Below are 19,996 nucleotides of genomic sequence, written 5' to 3'. Positions count from 1 at the left end.
GCATCCCAGTCTGACAGGATCTAGACCCAGTCAAAAGGGGCAACTAGAGCCCTGCCTCCCCTTTATTAGTGTTTTCCATTTCTATTGCTCTGCCCATTTCACACTCACTAGTAGCAGCCTGCTCACATGCTCACATACTCCTACTACTCACTCACACATACAATTCATTTATAATTTTGTTTGAATCGCTGCTTTAACCACCTTCTGTTGTTTGTAAGTCATATACTCCTATTGCCTTTCTGTGATACTTAGAACAACAACATCCTTATACCAGGCACTCCCATTTCTATCTTAAATGCTCAATGCGCACAGTCTGCAATTACCTTTTACGTCCCTGATCTAGCATAACTCCTTTCGCCTCTTATCCTTGCAACTGCATCCCTCTATACTTGGACTAGTCTTTTGTACTCCTCCTCAGCATTTTGTGCTTATTTACACATTAATGACCCAACAATAACAAAAATCTCCTATAAAAAGCTTCTGGTGCAACGTTCTGTTGCAGGGTAACGGAGTACGCTCCCTTTAATATAACAGTGGAGCAAGCGAAGCGCTGTAACTGTGGCTCATGAACAGCAGCTGGGTTATAGAGTCCTTGTTCATCTTTTTCCACTATTGGAAAGAGTGCACCTCCTTCGAAACCTGGCTGTAGGATAGGCCTTGTTTAGTAGTGTAGTTGTTGTAGAGATGAGGGTTTGACTAGCAAGTAACCATGGGGCTGCACAGAGATTAGTCTTTGAAAGATGAAAACCCACCATCTTCAAAAGGTAACAGCTGTATGTACAGAATTCACAGATACGTAATAAAGCACTGCAGAGATCTAAACAATTTGAATCTAAGTATTTGTAATACTGCATTGTGTTTAACAAAAAAAACAAAAACAAAACAAAAAACAAACCAACCCACCCACTGACCCATCCAGTTTGGTCACCAGTTTTTAAACACTACTAAATATTCCCTTGAACAAATTAATTTCATCTTAGTGTTCCCAGAATAACCAGACCTTGTGAACAGGTCGGCTAAGCAAGAAAAAAACAACAACAATTTCATGAGCAATGAAGGGAACTGTTCATGAAGGACGCAATGGACTACACTTCAGGGTCTGTCCTTTTTACAAGAAAGAAAAGGAGCATTTAATTTAGTACCAGGAGTAGCAACCATCACTGAAAAGTAAAACTTAGATGGCTTTCAAAAGGGAGGCTTTTCTGATACATAAAGAGCCGCTGAAGAAAGTTTCTCCTGCTTGGCACCATTAGAAATATCAGGCCAATTTCACTTTTTGCTGGAAAAGAGAAAGATTAGGGAATTGTGAGAAACTGATTCAAAACCAAAATAAAAACCTATTTCCCTTTCAATTGCTCTACTATTTAAGTCAGAGACAGAGGCAAGTGAGAGAAGGGTTTTCTCTACTTACGAAGTAAAAGCTCACTCTTGCAAAGTACAGCAAGAGGAGGCTGTATTCCTGTTATTTCCAAATAAAACAGAAGAAACCTTCAAAAGCTGTGGTGTGTTTTTAAGTCAAAGCAGCAATTGGTTGCCTTGAGATCTGAAATCAAACTCACAAGTGGTACACAGGTCTTTCAGTAAAATGCTATCCTCTGTCCTGTGCCAGAGCAGCACTTTGCCAAGATGTTATAAAGAAGTTATTTGTTTATTTCAAAATGTAATAAACCCCATTGCGCAAGGCAAACGATGCCTTGTGCCACAATTGGGAATGCTGCACTTGCGCAAGGAGGTCAGAAGGACTTGGTTTGTTTTAGTCATGCACATCAGACCAAGTATCCATAACACACAATGGATGAAGAGACCCAGGAGGAGACATGAGGACAGTTACAACCACCGACCTTATTAAACAAGGCCATTGAAAATGGCTTCCTGAAGAGACAGGCACATGGTGCCCAGTTTTACCAACTCTGCACAGCTTCAAGGAATTGGGATCTCATGAACAAGGAGATTCGGATGTCAAGCCATATTTCTTTGCCAGGATTTCAACCGTAGGTGTCAGTGCACTGTGGAAATAAAGACAAGCAGAGTATTGACTAGAAAAGGGGTGTCTGTGTGCTGGGCTAAGTTGGTTCCACAGTTAGCTTTCTATTTGGCAGATAAGAGAAAATGAGAACAAGCTGCACAAGGTCACTGTCAGTCCAGCAAAGTGAAAAAGGGGTGTACTATGAACTAGTAAGTTATGCCCTGCTGAACCCAATATCTGCCTCTCTGGGCAGGTGAATTAGTTCTGAGTTAGAGGATGTTGCATATTGACAACATCATGCAATAACCACTGTAGGGAAACAAGCAGAACAAACCCCATGGTTTCACTTTCAGGTGCATTTTGTTCTCCCTAATGGGAAAGCTGCAGCTGTGGTCATAGTGCTTACCAACCATGGCGGATAATGGTGTATTTCCCAGGTACAGACAAGTCGACTACAGTCGACCCCAGACGACACTCTGGACTCTGGATATCTCCAATTGCTCCTCCATCAATGATCAAGGACAACTGAGGCCACAGGTCTTGGAATTCCTGAGGTAAGGAAGGAATACTGGGTTCAGCCAACCTATCTTTTGAAGTTTTGGGTTTCGTTTTTAAGTAAATAAGCCCCACTGGTGATGTTCTTTCGGACTCAAGTGCTAAGGAACATATCTTGAAGTGTCTGATCTGAACATACTACAGACATTTGAACACACAACTCAGAGGACTCAGGTTCAGGAGCTTCTGCTGCATAATCATATTTAGTGAAGTACATAGGAAGCCTTTAAGCAGTCTGCCCTTTAAATTCCACCCCTCCTCAGGCTTTAGGGCGGGTCCCAGCCTAGCAGCAGGGGGTTGCAGTGTACTGTGAAGGAAGCCTATAGCAGAAGTAGCACAGCCACTTTGTAGAGTGATGCTCAGGACCTTTCCAAACAAGTCAGTAGCTTCTCCCTGCTCCTATCTGGAAATCTACCACAGTGGTTTTCCCCAGTGACAAAACCCACCTTACCGTGACAGTCAGCGTGCTCGCCTGAGTACTGATGTTAGCACTCGTTAAAGCCAGGGGTCCTGAGCATGCCTGTGCCAGTTGCCTAATGAAAGGGTGGTTTGGAATACGAACACCAACCAACTACAAGAGAAGAGAGGTACATTTATACACACCAGCTGAAGAGAGGGGGCACTTCTAGGCAACAGTCAGTCATCGAGCTCCAGCTGAACCATTTATCCCATTACATTGTACAATGCCCTGTTGACTAAGGAAGCATGATCTGACTGGCAGCCTGATGGCCAGAACTGGCCCACACAATGATTCCATCTAGCTACCTCCCCAGCTGCCTAATAATTTTCAGGTGCACTTGGACATGCTCTGGCACCACAGCACAACCCAAACAATTCAAGTGCAGCTAGTACTGTTCAGCCCCACAGGTCCCCTGTGGAAAACCCACACAGGCTCTAGCTTCCCCTTCCTCCAGGGAGCTTGGGAAAGTACCAAGGCCTCTAGTCTGCTGTCAACTTGCTGCATCAAGTCTCTAGCAGGGATTCTGCCATGGGGAGAGGCTAGGGATTTCCCAGGCTGTTGTCACCTGTGCAGACGCTGGGTCCCTGACCACAGGGCTGCCACATCACTGTCTCAGGAGCAACTAGCAGGGCACAGTGGCTATTGGGACTCTACAACCTCAGAGTCAGCAAAGGAGGGGATTGGCCTGCTGTCCCTGCCTTCCTATGGGCAGGACATTTGTCATCCCCTTCGCCATCCTCAAGGCAGCGTGATGGGCTTTTGTACAGGCTCAAGGGTCTGAGCACACACACTAGTACAGCAAAGCCCCTGCCAGCCTCCTCCCATGTGCCATTTCAAAAATTTCTGAGGCCACATCTGCTTTGATAGGTCCCAGAAGTTCAACTTCTGATTTTTGGACTGTCTGAGAGGTAACTAAGCAGGAATCTCAACTATGGACAGCCTGTGGTCCTAGTGACAGAGTTTCTCAGCGGGACAACCACACCCACAGCTGCTCCTTCCAGTGTCCTGTTACAAATGTTGACATTGGGATTCAGGTGCTAGAAACCTTTTTTCCTCAGAGTTCTCCCCAACAGATAAGCTATTGTCTTATTTAGTTTAGGGGTTTCCCCCAATCTCCACTTCTTAACCCCCCATTAATGCTGTAATAGGCAAATGCAAAATCCTTTATAAAAAAGTGACCTGCCTCTAGAATCTGGAACTCTAGTTCTGCACATGGCCCACAGTATCGAGTCTGGACCACAGAAAAGGAAAAATAAGTCTGTCTACCAGCTGCACAAGCTGTCTGAGGTAAGCACCCATCAAAAACTACAAGCTGTAATTCATTCAGACAGATCAGAAGGACACCTATGAATATACTCACCTTGATACACATTCATTATTAAGTGGGCAGGAATGTCACTGCATTCAGCATTGATTGAATGCGAGCAGCAAATCCAAGGAATCACACACACAAAGGAGAAGATTCTCACCTGTCATGTTCCAAAGACTTACCGACGTGAAAGGGTTTAGGTCTTTATTGAGTCCTTCTGAGCGTTGCAATACGAGCGTCACAGGTCCTGGGAGTAGATCCCATAGAAGATCCTCTGGCACACTGACATGGCAATACCTGTAAAGCACACTGTATCTTGTAGCAATTTGAAGGGCAGCTCAATCACAAGAGACTAACCATCACTGGCCACATTTCCATGCTCAGGAACAGCAACTCCCTCCCCCAAAGTTTTACATTTTTGCTACTGCACAATTGAGAGAGTTAGTAAAATACAACAAATTCTGACAGGCCCTCTCTTACCAAAGCACCAGATATTTGGCAGCCCCAGCGCCTTCTCTAAGGGGATTTCCCTGCCCTGTGATCCCGAGGTACATCTATCCCAATTTCAACATATAGCACAAAATACCTGCTCTACCATAAACTGTGCTACACAGATCGTAGATGGTCAAACAGGATATAACAACATCTATATTGCAAAAACATCTGTTTCTCCATTGTCACCAATATGTTAGATATTAAAGCTGAATTCTGAGGATGCAACTTACTTTTGTGGTGATTTGAGCTGCTCACAGTTCTCTCAGCAGGAAGAATGAAGTCAAATGACTGATTCGCCTTTACTTTTATTATGTATCACTCAGAGGTTTAAAAACTGAAAACAAAGCTGACTGTAGCTACTTGGAAAGTGCCACAAAGGAAAGCTTACTCAAAACCCGCTTTCCATTGGCGTTAACAAGGTACATCCCACAGAGGCTCTAACATTCACTGAGAGGCTAGTGCCCCAGCGCAAACCCACCTGTAAATATGTGCTATCTCTCCGAGGCAGATGGCCAGAGGTTTACCTCCATTCCGCCCTTTCAGATTATAGATATTTTTAATTGCTTGAGAGCTCTGAGCGAGACAGGCTATTCCATAGACTGTGTCGGTGGGCACAGCTACCAGGCCACCATCCTGCAGGACGGTCACCGTGGCACTCAGTGTCTCCTGCCAGCCTGGCGGAAGAAAACAGCGCAGCGTTTAAATCCCACGAGAATGGCCAGACTGGGTCAGACCAAAGGCCCATCTAGCCCAGGGCCCCGTCTGCTGCCAGTGCCACGTGTCCCAGAGGGAGAGCCCAGCGCAGGAACTCAGCAGCTGGTCCCTTCCCTGCTGCCCATCCCCAGCCCTGTCACACAGGCTCGGGACACCAGCCCTGCCCAGCGCCGGCGGGATCCGCCCTGCCCTGCCCAGCCCAGCGCCGGCGGGATCCGCCCAGCCCAGCCCTGCTCCGCCCCGCCCCGCTCCGCTCTGACCAGCCCCGACCACCCGGCCGGCCCCGCTCTCCCCACAGCCGCTCACCGCCGCCGGGCCCGGGGAGGGGAAGCGGGAGGGGGCGGGGACAGCGCAGGCTCCGCCCCCCCGGCCCCGGGCCCCCAGTCGCCGCTCGGGCCCAGCCGGCCAGCGCAGCCCCGCGCGCTCGCCGCATACCACCGACTTCCGCAAGGCAGAGCCTGGGTGACGTCAATCCGGCCACGCCCCCTTCTTAAAGAGACAGGCGCCTCCCACCCGTTTCCAGGGCTCCGGGGCGGTTCGAGCTGGCGGGGGTGGGGAGGCAACTAGGACTCCCGTCACTGAGCTGCTGCGCGACCCCCACGGACAGGCCATGTGTTCCCAGGAGCCCGACCCGGGCCCCGTCCCTCGCCCCCGACTGGCGGCCGGCACGTGGCGCCCGTGCTCGCGGAGCCGGTCGCAGCCTGGGAAACTGGGGCGCGGCGCGGGCCGGGTCCGGGCGAGGTGAGAGCAGAGCCCGGGGCCTGCGGTTCTCATCGCTGCGCCCGTCCTGTCCCCGCAGAGCTGCCGCGAGCGCCAGGAGCCCGGGCCCGGGCCGCGACGGTCTGGCCGCCGGAGCGCCTGGGACTCCCTTGCTGCGCCGCAGCCCGCGGGGCCCGAGCTGCCCCCTTGCACCGCCCTCCGCTCCGGGGCGGCCCAGGCTGGCGGGAGTCGGGCTGCTCGGACCCGTCGCATCCCAGGGGCTGGGCCGGCCCCGGGTCAGCTCTCCCCGCTTCAGTGCCAGGTGCGAGCCCCCGGCTCCCCTCCGGGGCCCGTCGCCTTTCAGCTCCCCTCCGCTAGGGGTGAGGTCCGGCCAGCCGGCAAAGTGCTCCTGCTCCGCCCCCAGGGGCCCTTTTGCACCCCCTGGGCAGCAAGCGCTGCCAGGGGCGTGAGTCACACCGCGGGTACCGCCAAGGCCCGGCTCGTCAGGCCGCTGAGCGAGTAAAGCCTGCGGGGCTGCAGGCACAGCCAGACCGGCCTCGCACAGCCAGGCCCGTTATACCTTAAGGGCAAGAGCTGGTCCGAGCCGCGGCCCGTTTGGCTGCGGGGGAAGGGAAGGGCCCCAGGAGAAGCAGGTGGGAGCAATTGACTCACTGAGGGACCTGAGAAATAAGGCCTGAGCCACGTGCGCCAGCACCGCAGCAGGTGATGTTACCTGGCTGGGAGCAAAGCACAGTCTAGCTAAATAACCTGCCCGGGCGCGGTCTTTACCCTTCAGCAAACTGGGGGAAACCTCCCTTTGTTCTGCTCAGCCAGTCCTGGGGTGTGGGGAACCTGCCTTGTTCTCAGAACGCTTTGTGAGGGAGCCGGTCCCAGTGACCTCGGGCTGTTGGCCTCCAGAGCCTTTTGGCTTTTTAATGTTGTTCCCACCTTGTATGTGTTTGTGCCAAGCCCTCTGTCACCTGGCTGCAGAAACTAACGACCTGCTGGATCGATCTAGCTCAAATTGGGGTTAAGGAGCTGGTTCCCCTCACCCTTTTCTTGATTGCGAGAGGCAGAGACCAGCTCTCCTTTTCCTACTCCACCTCTAGCCTGCGTGTCTAAGGTGGGAGTGGGAGTGGGAGTCGGGGAGAGACACCCTTTATAACTGGGACTTTTTTCCACAGTGGTGTTCACCTGCTGGACGAATGTGGTGAATCGGATGCCAACTACCCCACCAAGCTGGCCTGCTCCCAAGATTAGAACAAACTGCTTTTGACTCTGGCTTGGCCATGGATGCAGAGGAAGCTGCAAAACAGGCTGCTGAGCGGCCCCCAGACACAGAATCACTGGTGGGTATGGCTGTGTGTGTGAACCTGTGTTATGGCAGGAGGCTATGCAGGCTGGCAATAGGGAAGGGGTTAGGTTTCTGTGTAAGAATGATTCAAGGGTCTGTGTACTCTTGGGCTTCAGACTTTATCAAAGTGGTAAAGTGACGTTTTAACAGGGACTCAAAGCAGCGGGCTGAACTGGCTGAGGCTCACCCCCACAATGACATCAAGGGGTTGTGGGTGTGGATGGGGATCAGATGAGGGGCAACACTTGGCCAAACTCAGCGGTGAGGAGAAGCTCTGTGCATAGCCCCGCTCCTGAGGGGTTACAGCTCCTGTGGCAACTTGATTTGCTTTCCTGTTCAAGACCCAGTGTCAGTACTGGGAAGGCAGCTGCCAGGGATATTCAGCCACCAGTGCTACTTGCCATCCCTGGGGCAGATTGTGAGGCTCTCCCTGGCTCTGGATGACCAGGGCTCCCTAGTTACTCTGCCCAGGCTCCAGAGGATGTGGTGTGGTGACTCCTCTCCTCCTTAGGTTGAAGGCATGAGAACCCTGCTGAGATCCCTGGAAGTCCGGCAGCAGCGTCTCCTGGCCAACATCGCCAGCTGTGATGAACTGCTGGCAGAGATCACCAGTCTCCATGCTGCGCTCAGGGTTGAGTATTGGGATCTTCCCCACTTTCCTGGCGGCGGCGGTGGGAGCAGCAGGGCCCTGACAAGGTCTCTGGGTGAAGCGAGCAGCAAGGGCTTTTCCTTTAACATTACACCCCTGATCCGCACAAGATGGCGCAGCTGCTGTGGGAGCTGGGTTTGCACAGGCCACATCTCATGCTGAAGGGCAAAGACCAGCAGGGGAGGACAGGAAGGGTCTGCTCCATGTTCTTCAATGACTAAGATCTTTATAAAATGTTGTGATCTCTGGTGAGGTGTTTGGCCCCCATTGTGCTGTGAGATTGATGGTCGGCTTAAATTCTGCACATGGAACTGCTCTGAGGAGCTCGTGGGCTGATGGATGTGTGTGTTTATTTGTAGGTTCCTGCCAGCACAGAGGGCATCTCCTTGCCTGAGCAAGGGGAGGACAAGCATCCCTGAAGTGTTTTGTGGGCTGCTGCCGTGAGGGCTACAGAAGTTGCTACAACTCTTACTGACTGTTCCCTACACTCGATACTGACCCCTCTCAGTGAACTCTCCACTTGCGTTTGGTATTGTGTATAAGTGCCTTATTCTGGGACTCGCACTCTCAATGTCATCAGCTAGAAATAAAAGTGCTTGTTATAATTGTGAAAGGTTGTGCCCTGGTGAAAGAAACAGTGGGACAAGCCCTGCTCTGCTCAGTGCTACACTCAAGCTGGCAGCTGTCACCTCTCCTCACTGACAAAAGAAAGTGGTTCCCTGCCCCCACACCTTTGGATCATGTAGTGCACTGGGGCAGTTGCTTTGCAGGGGCTACATTTCACCCTCTATCTTCCCTTGCGCTAAAGCCATCCTCTGAGCTGTCTGTGTACTTCAGCCCTGCACAAACCTCCTGCCTTCATCTGTGTGACAGCTCCCCTCCTTCCTAGCTGCAGCCTTGTCCACATGTTGAATGTGGGGAGAATTACTACCATGGAGTAGTGACTCCTCCTTTAAACCACTGCAGCTAACTTGCTTTCTCCACCATAGGGTTCAGGCTGCTGGGGGCCAGAGAGATGCAGCAGCTCTGCTTGTTTCCTGCCTTGCTTTGACTTGGGGCAGTTCAGCTTTGCAGTTTGAGGGAGACTCAAACTGACTGAGGTGCTGTAATTTACTTCACTCTGAGCTGGAGATGAGGGTGCCTAGCACAGACTTAGATGATGACCCTGGTCCTGTAGCCCACCAGGGATTTCCACTGACAGCTTCCTTGGGGAACTGTGAGCACAGGCATGTACCTGCCACAGTTTGCCTGTTCCTGAGGCCTGTCCCTTCTGCTGCATGAGGGAGCTCCTGGTGCCAGCCTGCATCCCTATTTCTGGCTCCTCCAGGGGCTCAGCAGGCAGTTCTGGTTGCATTTTCCCCCACCCTGGTTTATTTTCAGATCTCCTCTCCACTGCGCCACAAAGGCCTGAGTCCTACTCAACCTCCTTCTGGCCCTGGCCACTAACTACACCAGCAGGAGGCTCTGCCACTGAGGCTTATTTCCTCTCCTAGCTGAGCTCTCACAGCTGGGCAGAGTTCCTCTGACTTTGTCATTAGGTGGCCCTGTATTTACAGTGGTCCCTCCTGCAAGGCTGGGGAGGGGCTTGCACCTGCCCACCTCAAGTCATAGAATCCTAGGGCTGGAAGGGCCTTTAGGAGGTCATTAAGTCCAGTCCCCTGTCTAAAGCAGGATCAACCCCAACTAAATCATCCCAGCCAGAACTTTGCCAAGCTAGGACTTGAAAACCTCTAGGGATGGAGATTCCACCACCTCCCTCAGTAATGCATTCCAGTGCTTCACCACCCTCCTGGGGAAATAGTTTTTCTTAATATCCAACCTACTCTTCTCCCTCTGTAACTTCAGACCATTGCTTCTTGTTCTGTCACCACTGAGATCAGTTTCTCTCCATTGTCTTTAGAGCTCCCCCTTCAGGAAGTTGAAGGCTGCTATCAAATTATCCCTCACTCTTCTCTTCTGCAAACTGAATAAGCCCAGGTCCCTCAGCCTCTCCTTGTAGGGCATGTGCTCCAGCCCCCTAATCATTTTGGTTGTCCACCACTGGACCTGATCCAATGCATCCACATCATTTCTGTACTGGGGTCCCCAGAACTGGATGCAGTACTCCAGATGTGGCCTCACCAGTGCTGAATAGAGGGGAATAACTTCTCTAGATCTGCTAGAAGTGCTTCTCCTAATGCACCCCACTGTGCCATTGGCCTTCTTGGCTATAAGGGCACACAGCTGACTCATATCCAGCCTCTCATCCCCTGTAATCCCCAGGTCCTTTTCTGCTGCACTGCTACTTAGCCATCCCCTCATCCAGGTTATTAATAAAGAGACTGAACAATAATGGCCCTAGCACTGACCCTTGCGGTACCCCACTTGAAACAGACCACCAGCCAGACATTGAGCCATTGATTACTACTCATAGAACCCAACCTTCTAGACAGCTTTCTGTCCATGTATCCAATGTATGGGCACAAATGTTGTGGGAGACTATCAAAAGTTTGCTAATTCAAGGTATATCACATCCATTGACTTCCCCATGTCCACAGAGCCAGTTACCTCATCATAGAAGCTAATCAGATTGGTCAGGCAGGACTTGCCCTTGGTGAATCCATGTTGACTAATCTTGATCACTCGCCCCTGGAAGTTTCAGTAAGAAGTGAGCTGGGCTCTCCCGTTTGAGGATTTCTGTTAGCTGGTGATGCCCCTGTGCCTTTATTGTTTAGTTCCTGACTACAGAGATCTAGTGGCAGGACAAGCAGCATGGAACAGAGGTTAGGGAGCAGTCCCGTAACTTGGAAGACACAGGTTGAAGTTCCTGTGCCACTGCAGACTTCCTCGGTAGCCTTCAGTGCTAGAGGGCTTTCCCTTCAGCCCCTGCCTTGCTTCTGGCCATCAGGAATCCCACATGCAGTCAAGAGCATGTTTATTGGGTCTAGTTCCAACCAAGCATTACCAGTAGAGTCCATTTCCCCTTGTTCTGCTCTGAGATCTGACATCATAGAGCCTTTACCCTGTTCCCAAAAAACTGCAGTTCACCCCAACACTTTAGTCATGTTCCATTTTGGGAGACAGAGTCTGGGGTCTTCAGTGCACCTCTTTTGTATCCCCTGGGAGAGTAGGGAGTGCGGTTGTGTTGTGGCCAAAGCCAGGCTTTTAGTGCATCATCTCTCTTGGCCCCTCCTAACTGGTTGCTTGAGTGGGGCTTGAGAAAGAAGCCAGGCAGCCCTCCAGGGTGTTATTACACTCCCACCACAGCCTGAAGCTCTTCAACTCTCATTCTCTGCTCCCATTAGACTAACAAGCCCACCTGGCCAGGCAGGAGCAACATGCTGTAGGTGTCCTTGTTCATTCATGTTAGTATAAGAGTATCAAAGTCAAACCTCAAATTCTCTCAGGCTAACAAGCCAGTATACTAACAGCAGTCTCCCTACCACCAGTATCTACCTGTCAAACTGTGAGCAGCTCACCAGGGTGCCACAAACTCAGCTCCTACAGGAGTGGCCACACACAGTTAAGTATGTGACACAGTAAATGCCAAGGCTGGGCAAATATGTCTCTCCTCAACCCTTCCTAACTCCCGCTGGGCTCGATTCTCTTAGATACATTAAAGACTAGGAAAGAAAATCTCAGTTTTCAGGCTCAAGTTGTTGAAAATTCTTTGAGCCTTTTCCAAACAAAGCCTGTGCCATGCTGGCTGTGTATTGGCCAATCCAGTCTCCTTATCACCTGCCTCTTGTTCTACTCTTCTTGCCACTTACGCTCCTTATCACAGTCTACTGGTTAGAAATACCTTCCTGAGCTACTTTAAGGGGGGACACTGAAATGAGAGTGGTGCACAGAACAATTCCATTTCATCTGCCTCATCCCCTCTGCAGTTTCAAATGGCTGAAGGTATTTATTCATTCCTCAGGTCCTAGACAACAGGATGCGCACTGCTGAACAGCTGCATGTCAGGGATAAATGACGTGATCCCTGTATGCTGAGTCTGCAGGCTACTCTGGGGCCTTTGGGTGAAAGATGTCCCTTATGATCAGTGGGGGTGGAACAGTATAAGGGGTACGAATTTACAACAGCTGCTCTTATTCCTTCGCATGTACCTTTGACTATTCCACCCTTCCCCATACTTGAAAGCACTTTATGGACATGCAGGCTGTGGATCCAGACACTTGCTCAGGGGATGGGGGGGGGGGGGGGGAGAAATCTATATTCATCAGAAAAATTCTCTCTCTCAAATCCCAAGTAACCTTGATGCTCCTTTCTGATGTAAAGGAGAGCAGAGGACACAGTCACATTCAAAAAACACTTGATCAATCCTTTGAGGAATGACTCCAGTACCATAATATTTAAATAAGCATTTAATTAGGATTCCATTAGTATTAATATTGCTTTCAATTCCAAAAAATTGTTAATTTCCACTTCTGAGCAGATATTTCAAAGTACAATATTAACTTTATACAAAATGAGCAATTAAGCAAACACCATTATTTCACATTTTACATTCTTCAAAAATACAAATTCATATTTACTCTTTTTGGGTTTTGGAGATGCTCTTCCTTTGGAAGTACTGTACCTGGAACTAACATCTTCACATCGCTCAATGCAAGTACATTTGTTCCCATGTTTCATAGTTAAATAAATTCCTTGAATACCATTACACACACACACACTTGAAAAAACTGATGTTTGTTTTTTTTTAAAAAATCATCTCCCAGACCATTGCCCAACTCCCAGTACGTTTAAAACACAAGCAGTAAATAAACGTCCCAAACTCTTCCTAGATTTGCTGGTCTGAAGATTATGCAGAGATCAATAAGGAAGCAAATGCTCATTAACTAACCAGCAGCTCCCTACCCTCCTAAATGATGCTAGTTCATGTAAATTAAAAAATATATATATTATTTTCTCTCCAAAATGAGGGTCAAAATGAATAGCTTCAGTTTATAAGCAGGTGGAAGGACACAAAGCTACAGAGCTAGGAAAGCTTTTGAATGCCAGTTGTTGTAGCTATGATACTGCACAAACATACCATTGATTTTGCTGAAAAAGATCATATGAAAAAAATTTAGTAAGAAAAAGTAGAAACCACATTTAGCTGAGAAGTGTACGCTGCATAATGAACCAAATTTTGGCCAGCTTGCATACCACCAAAAGCATGGTGTTGGATTTTTAAACCAGTTCCAAGAACACACACATTTAGACTATCTATGCTACTCCATAACTATTCATTTAGTGTGTATTTCTCAGTGCAGATGCAGAATTCCACTTCTACAATGGATGATACATAGAGACAAAATGCCAAAAAGTTAAAAGTTCAGCCCTGTCCAGGAGCATTGACTACAGTCACATTGAGAAAAAATGTGACATTGTTTACAATATATATTGAGGAAAAAATACCAGTTAAAAATGATGCAATCAGAAATGTGTTGTGTGAAAGATGTTTTTGCCTTGCAGCCCAGTTGACTAATTACCACCTGCTCTGCCCAGCCAGCTCATACTGGCAATATTTTAACTTTGCTCTTTTCATTCCCCTACATCTTGAAGCACCTTACAAAGGTGAACAAGCATCAGTGTCCTCATTTTACAGATGACAAAATGGAGACCTAAAGAAGTTAAGTGACTTGTCCATGGTCACACATCTAGTCAATAGCAGAGACTGGACTAGGTTATTGACCCCCCAATCCACTGCCCTTGTACAACAGACCATGCTGCCTCCCATTTTAGTTGCCACCTGCAAAACACTGTCTGTAAGAGACTGTCTTTTCCACCTCCAATAAGCTCCGAGGCCAATTATACCTTAAGAAACTAACTGGGTATCCCCTCCCTCAAGCAGATCCAGACCCTGAGGCTGGCCATGAGTTCATTTGCCAACTGGTACAAGAAGGGTACTGTAAACAAATTAACCATGTGCTGTAGTTGCAAAAACAATACAGGTTGAATTTTTCTAATCTGGCAAGATCTGTAATCCAGCATGTTTTTATTTAGCTAGATGACCACTTATCATAGGTGCGGCCAAGTTTCTCGTGGTCCCATAAAGTTTGATGACATCCACCAGTCCTGGCTCTCACAGTTCTGTGTTGTTATTTAGCTGTAATTTACCCCCAACTGTCTTGTAAGAGCCCAGTGAGCAGTGGAAGTGTTGGTAATGTGCTAGAAAATATTGACCTCCTGTGGTCTGGCAAATTCTCTGGTCTGGCACTGGTCAGGGCCAGAGGATGCTGGATTAGAGAGGTTCAACCTGTATTTGATGATTTTGCTGGAGAGTTATTCTCAGTGAAGTAAGGCAGATAGCAGGACATCAAAAATTATCGTGAAGACAAACTCTAAAAGGTGCAACCTGCTTGTCTGGGAACAGTTTGTCACTTCTGTTCCTGTTTCATTCTGAAATCAGATTTAGAGGGGAGTACAGAGGACCACCACATAAAAACTAATCTCTTCTTTCTAATAGAAATGACAAGCAGCTCAGACAGCATGAGAGAACAGGCCTGCAAAAGTACAGTGCTCTCAGTGGAAGTTTTGCATAGATTGGACATTTGCTAAGGGTGCATAATTTTGTCCGTGTATAGACAGGGTAGGGTCACTGAGCTAGTTACTACACAAATTCAGTTAGACTGACTTAGACCAACCACATGGGACAATGATTTTCAGCTACAAGTATTGCACCAATATAAGTGCTCATCTTTGCACACCCCTGTTAATTTTTAATCAGAGCAAAAATAAACTTTCTGAAAGTATATACAAAAGAAATTGCAGCAATTGGGTTAAAGATAAAATAACCTAAAGTGCATTTTAGATACTAGTTTGAGGTTCTGCAAACTAGTCTTCCTGGACACAGTCAGCACTACAGAAGTCCCCATTTTGTAGTTTGTTCTATGTAACTCAGTACCAGCCCTAAGCAGATGCTGACTTTCCATCCCTAGGAGCCCCTACTACTATCTACAAATGTGAAAACCGAGTTCTACCTCCAACAGCGTGTTACTGCTTTTCCTCCAAAGCTACTGTTTAGACCTGTTGTGCACTTAGCTTACAGATGGACACAAAACCTGTGGAAACCAAGTACACTGCCAAGCGCCATCAAACAGCAAATGCTCAAACCCAGAGCTCTGCGGAGCAGTTCAGTTCTGCTGTGAAGACTGATATGGAAAGATCTCACAAACTGTGTACACTGTATGGGGCATTCACAACAATCTGGCAGCACATTCTCCTTTCTGGCAATCTGGAGACCTTCAAATACCAGGCCTGACAAGGGTAGACACTCTCCCTTCTTCTGGCATGCTGCTGTGAATTCATGAAGCCAGGGAAAAAAGTCTCCAGCCTCCTTAGGGTCAGGGGCTCAGCTGCAACAGCAAAGCCCATGTTTCCCTGCCAGGTTCTCCCAGGCTCCTCCTCCAGGCTGCAGGTAACCCCCTCAGCTGGACACTGCCTTGACCGTGCAGCAGCTTGGGCAGTACCGGAGCTGGCAGGGCACTGCAGAGCACTGGGAGGGCTCAGAGACACATGGCAAAATTTACCATTCAGAGAAATACAGCATAGGTGGAAAAAAAGCAAAACACATCAACAAACCAAGTGCTTCAGGGGGGACACACACTGATTCTGGGCCAGGCATGGTGCTCATGAAACCTAACTCCTCTGCCATCCATGGGAGCCCTTCTTAGCCTCACTAAATCAAAGTCTATAATAGACCCCTCATAGCACACCAGGTCACACGCACACACTTACACAAAGGGATTAAATTCACATCCAATGCTTCTGATAAAATCCTGATCCCTCTGAACTCAATGGCCAAACTCCTATGACCCCAGCAGGACCAGGGAGTTTAAACTTCTACCTTCTCACACACGCGCTCTCTCTCTTCCCCCCTCAGTGCTCTTTAAAAAGCCATATACCCGCACGGAGCCAGAGCAAAAAAGACACAAAGCCTCCACTGCTGCCAGATCGCTGCCCTGCCCCAGCAGCTCCTACTTCCATGCACTTTGAAGCAGAATTTGAAAGTGGACAATTGTCAGCAGCTCTTGGAAAGACAATCTCAGCGAAAGAGAGACAAGCCTCTCACACGTGTCCAACAGCTGACTCCACTGCTGCTAGCCTGCTGCGTCCCAGGCGCAGGCTGTGAGCTGACAGACCAGGTCAGTCCCCACACAGTGCCGCTCCAGTGGGCTGGGGTGGTGTCACCAAGGCAATAACACAGTGCAGTGCTTTGCTTGGTCACATTTTACAGACGCCAATTTTAGTGTCAACCTGACAGTAGAAGGAACCCATATACACCCTGACCCCTGCACTCCTCCTGCCATCCCATAAACCCTTGTCATTAGGACACCCAGGACACAGAGTTTACTGTGCTAATAGCATCCATGCTCTTCGCAGTCACAGGCAACCCATCTCACTGTCCTGCTCCTTCATTCTTACCCCAGTTTCTGTCTCCCAGCATGGCATAACTGGAGGAAATCACCGACTGGCTGACAGCCTGCTCTCCTGCATTAATTCTGTCTGCACCTAGGCAGCGAATTTGCAATTGGACAGCTAGAGGGCTGGGACAGTGGCTTCAGCTCTAAAAATATGCCAGATGTTGGTAAAGCTGCACAGCTCCTAGAGGGTTCAAAAGGCCAACACACCCCAGTGGAATATATTAAGGAAGGAAGGTTTGGCTGTTCTACCAAGATCCTCCCCAAGAACAGGTGCTGAGTGCAGCTTCAGTAAGATGAAAGTAAACAGGAAGAAAAGTGAAAGGAGCCCAGGGAAAGGCCCCCCACTTATAGGAGTTTGCATCCTTACCTCTAGTGAACACAGTTGTTCAGCATTATTTGGCTTATGGTCATATCACTACACCTAACACCGTAAACTGAATAAAGACTATTTAATATTCTTTCCTTCAACGTAAAGACTCACAGCCAAAGTCAGACAGATGGATAAAATACTATAAAATTACATATTTTAAAATAATGCAGCATAAATAAATCATTTAAAATGAGACTGCATTTATTGCAACATTACAGGCTTTTTGGTGGAAGGGGAGTTTGTGGTTTTTTTTTTTCTTTTTACCCTGAGTCGATTAGAACATAGTTTCAGCTTGATATGAAAAACTACTAAGTTGCGTAATGCATTTTAGTCTAGAAGTTGCCCTGTGCACACACAGCTGATATGACAGCAGGTTGGAGGCAGACTTAGGCAGGGATTATGGAGTTTAACAGAAAAGAAGCAGCATTTCTGGACTGTTACAAGAGACGCTCACTGAATTCTAGTTCAACATAAGCTGACAAGGAGTCAGTGCTGACCAAGGAAGAGTTACCGATACAGGTGTCGCACTCCTGATGCATTACATGTGGAGTTTTAAAGCCTGACGTGTTTCCTTACAAAGTCAGAAGAACAATAGGCATCAGTACCACCACAAGCGAACCCCCTGCTTTCTGCGAAAGAGGCAAACAGATCAGGTTCTACATCGGCAGAGGTCTGACCACATTTCTAAATTCAGAAGCAATTAGCCTGAAATGTACTCAGGATTCATTTGATTGAAATTAGGGCTAACACAGCAGGAGCACAAGCACCTCATGCTCTTCTTTAGGAACTCCCTAAAGGTTCCCGGTGGTTTTGCCACTAGTGTTAGCATAATACAAACCACCAACCCCTCCCACTAACTGGGCGATGGGACAAGCATCCCATGAACAAAAAACCTATCTGAAAGTATCACTCCAGAAAAGCTCCAGATGAAACAACTCCTGCTGGAATAATACCCTCTTCTGCCACAGAAATTTCATTCTGTGGGCCTCTATTACAATGCATGGTCAGTATCAGACACAGAGGGAGACAAAAGGAGATTATAGACCCAAGAAGTTGTAACAAAAGACCCACTTGCTGCCAGTACCAAAAACCCCAAACATAGAAGTAATGTGCAACAGGAGATGGACTAAAACAGAACCCCCCTTTCTTTTTATAATCTTTACGCAGACGAATATCCTCAACTTCCATGTTCACATAACAACAAGCAAAAGTGACAGACAGTGCAGCCAAAACAGTTCATATATAACTTAGCTTTTTAAATTTTTTTTTCTTTAAAGATCAGCTCCCAAGGATGGATGTTCCTGGGATGAGACTAAAATGACATCCAAGAAGCAGAAGCGGGCCACAAAACTTTAAAAAACAAAACAAAAAACCCAAACTCCTGAGCCATCAACATCTGCTTCTACGGAGGAGGATTTTAGCCTCTAGGTGCAAGGGAGAAAAATCTGGAGGAACTTCACTTGGAGAAGCTACTATTCAACCCAACTTCTTCCTCCCCCTGCAGTAGTGCTTCGATTGGAATCAGATTGGATGAGGTTTCAGGGCTTTGGAGGGACAGGAAGTCTGATACATCCATGGCACTTAATGTTTCAGTCTGCAAGTCTGAAGGGGTAGCCAACTGACCATTGGGCTCACAGGAAGAGGATGACGACAAGGAAGAAAAAGTCTGAGGCTGCAGCTGACGATTTGGCTGCTCCAAAGTTTTTGGGTCAGGTGCAGAACATCCCTTCTTACTAGCTGCTTTCTCCTTGGCAGAGTCTCGGCAGGCACATTGACACTGGCAGAGCTCTTCCTGCTTTATAATGATAACAGGAACGCTGAGACCAATCTGCTGAACAGAGCTCCCTGAAAGCGAGAAGAAACAAACAGGACCAGAAGTGAGAGACCTCCATCTCTCACTGCACTGAGATTTTGCAAGTAATATTGTAGGTGTAATTCAAAGCAAGAAACTCATTTTTGATTCTCTCAAGTAACATGCGCTCCCAGGTACCATAGGAACAACTATCATCAGATCAAGCAAAAGGGAAACAACATTTCAAATAACCCTAATGAAAAACTAGGGAAATTGTGGAAGCCCAAGTCATCATTAACCTATGAGTTACAGTACCCAACTATAAATCTGCTCAACCATGACAGGGCCAAAGAAGATAACTGGTAGTCAGACCTGCTGCAAGGAGCACTAGACCAGCGCTGATCACACAAGGACACCAAGCTTCTGTTCAGTGCGAGACCTACAGTCAGCCTGCCTGTTCTTTGGTCACTGAATCCTCCTCTTTTTGTATGTACAGGAGGATCTGACAGCAGTCAGAGGAGGAGGCGGGGCCACTCCACAGCTCACACAGGAGCGTTTCTGGCCATGCCATGCTTCAGTCCTGCGTGGCACTTCACCAGAACGTCGGTGTTTCCCACCTCACGGCCAAGAGAGCCCATTCAGTGGAAAATTTACTGTTGTATAAACAGAGGGGTTTAGGGGTCCCAATGCCACGTATCTAGATTTGCATACCACGCTCGGCACCAGCTGAGTGCCAACTTAACATTTTTAAGCCAGCTTTAGGGAGTTTAAGGTGAGCGGTATTTAAAGATTAAAACTCTTTTCTGTTAAAATGCCTCTGTCCCTTCAAAGCAGAGACAATCCCCCAAGGGACTGTATTATGGCATCAAACCAGCCTGCCTTGCTAATCATCTTGAAGTCAGCTTTCTGCCTGTTGGCTCTTTTTGCTCTGTTTTTCTGCCCACTGATGAGAGGCAGGGTTCTCTCACTTGTGCTCCTCTGATTATTTAACCCTGTCTCCTCTCCTCTTTTTAAGTGTCATCTTCAAACCTGCCTGTTTTCTTTGGCCTACAACTGACTTTGTGACACATCCAATGCCGTGTGTGACAGCACACTATTACATGCAGCTCAGAGGTGATCAGCCAACAAACTGTGGGTGCCCAGGGCTGTCCTTAAGATTTTTGGTGACCTGTGCAGCCTAGCACCTGCAGCCCCTCTCTCTCTCTCTGTGTGTGGTGTGCGTGTGTGTGGACAGCTACTC

General features: G+C 48.2%; 2 protein-coding genes and 1 long non-coding RNA gene across 7 annotated transcripts in view; 1 reads left to right on the top strand and 2 right to left on the bottom strand.

Annotated features, from left to right (window-relative positions):
* Positions 1-934: 934 nt before the first annotated feature.
* Positions 935-5,955, bottom strand: YRDC (yrdC N6-threonylcarbamoyltransferase domain containing). Its single transcript, XM_074976423.1, has 6 exons — positions 5,806-5,955; positions 5,264-5,459; positions 4,473-4,587; positions 2,973-3,092; positions 2,373-2,515; positions 935-2,006 (listed from the first exon to the last, which is right to left on the bottom strand). The coding sequence occupies exons 1-6, from the start codon at positions 5,930-5,932 to the stop codon at positions 1,937-1,939; spliced, it is 771 nt and encodes a 256-aa protein (XP_074832524.1). The 5' UTR covers positions 5,933-5,955; the 3' UTR covers positions 935-1,936.
* On the top strand, positions 5,831-8,799 carry LOC142001334 (uncharacterized). 3 transcript variants are annotated; one of them, XR_012642453.1, is made up of 4 exons: positions 5,831-5,961; positions 7,383-7,547; positions 8,064-8,183; positions 8,561-8,799. It is a non-coding gene; the product is annotated as an uncharacterized LOC142001334 (long non-coding RNA). The 3 variants fall into 3 exon arrangements; XR_012642451.1 differs by lacking the exon at positions 5,831-5,961 and adding an exon at positions 6,037-6,240; XR_012642452.1 differs by lacking the exon at positions 5,831-5,961 and adding an exon at positions 6,037-6,520.
* Positions 8,800-12,540: 3,741 nt separating this feature from the next.
* The window catches only part of MTF1 (metal regulatory transcription factor 1), a 28,772-nt gene continuing 21,316 nt past the window's right edge, over positions 12,541-19,996 (bottom strand). For all 3 annotated transcript variants that reach the window (XM_074976491.1, XM_074976493.1, XM_074976492.1), the window contains one exon: positions 12,541-18,809. In XM_074976491.1, coding sequence (XP_074832592.1) covers positions 18,421-18,809 — 389 coding nt within the window. In that variant the 3' untranslated portion in view covers positions 12,541-18,420. The remainder of the gene's footprint in view (positions 18,810-19,996) is intronic.

Source organism: Carettochelys insculpta, chromosome 24 (genome assembly GCF_033958435.1).
Source record: "Carettochelys insculpta isolate YL-2023 chromosome 24, ASM3395843v1, whole genome shotgun sequence".
In the NCBI taxonomy this organism is placed as follows: Eukaryota; Metazoa; Chordata; order Testudines; family Carettochelyidae; genus Carettochelys; species Carettochelys insculpta.
The sequence above is the reverse complement of the archived record's forward strand: the minus strand, read 5'-3'. Positions and strand labels throughout refer to the sequence as shown.

What these genes read in the sequence shown, in the direction of transcription:
- YRDC (XM_074976423.1), bottom strand. Translation starts at nt 5,932, where the DNA reads ATGCGGCGAGCGCGCGGGGCTGCGCTGGCCGGCTGGGCCCGAGCGGCG. An exon ending in CGAGCACGCTGACTGTCACG is followed by an intron (nt 2,516 to 2,972) that starts GTAAGGTGGGTT and finishes TCCTTACCTCAG; the next exon opens with GAATTCCAAGACCTGTGGCC. An exon ending in ACCATTATCCGCCATGGTTG is followed by an intron (nt 2,007 to 2,372) that starts GTAAGCACTATG and finishes TTATTTCCACAG; the next exon opens with TGCACTGACACCTACGGTTG.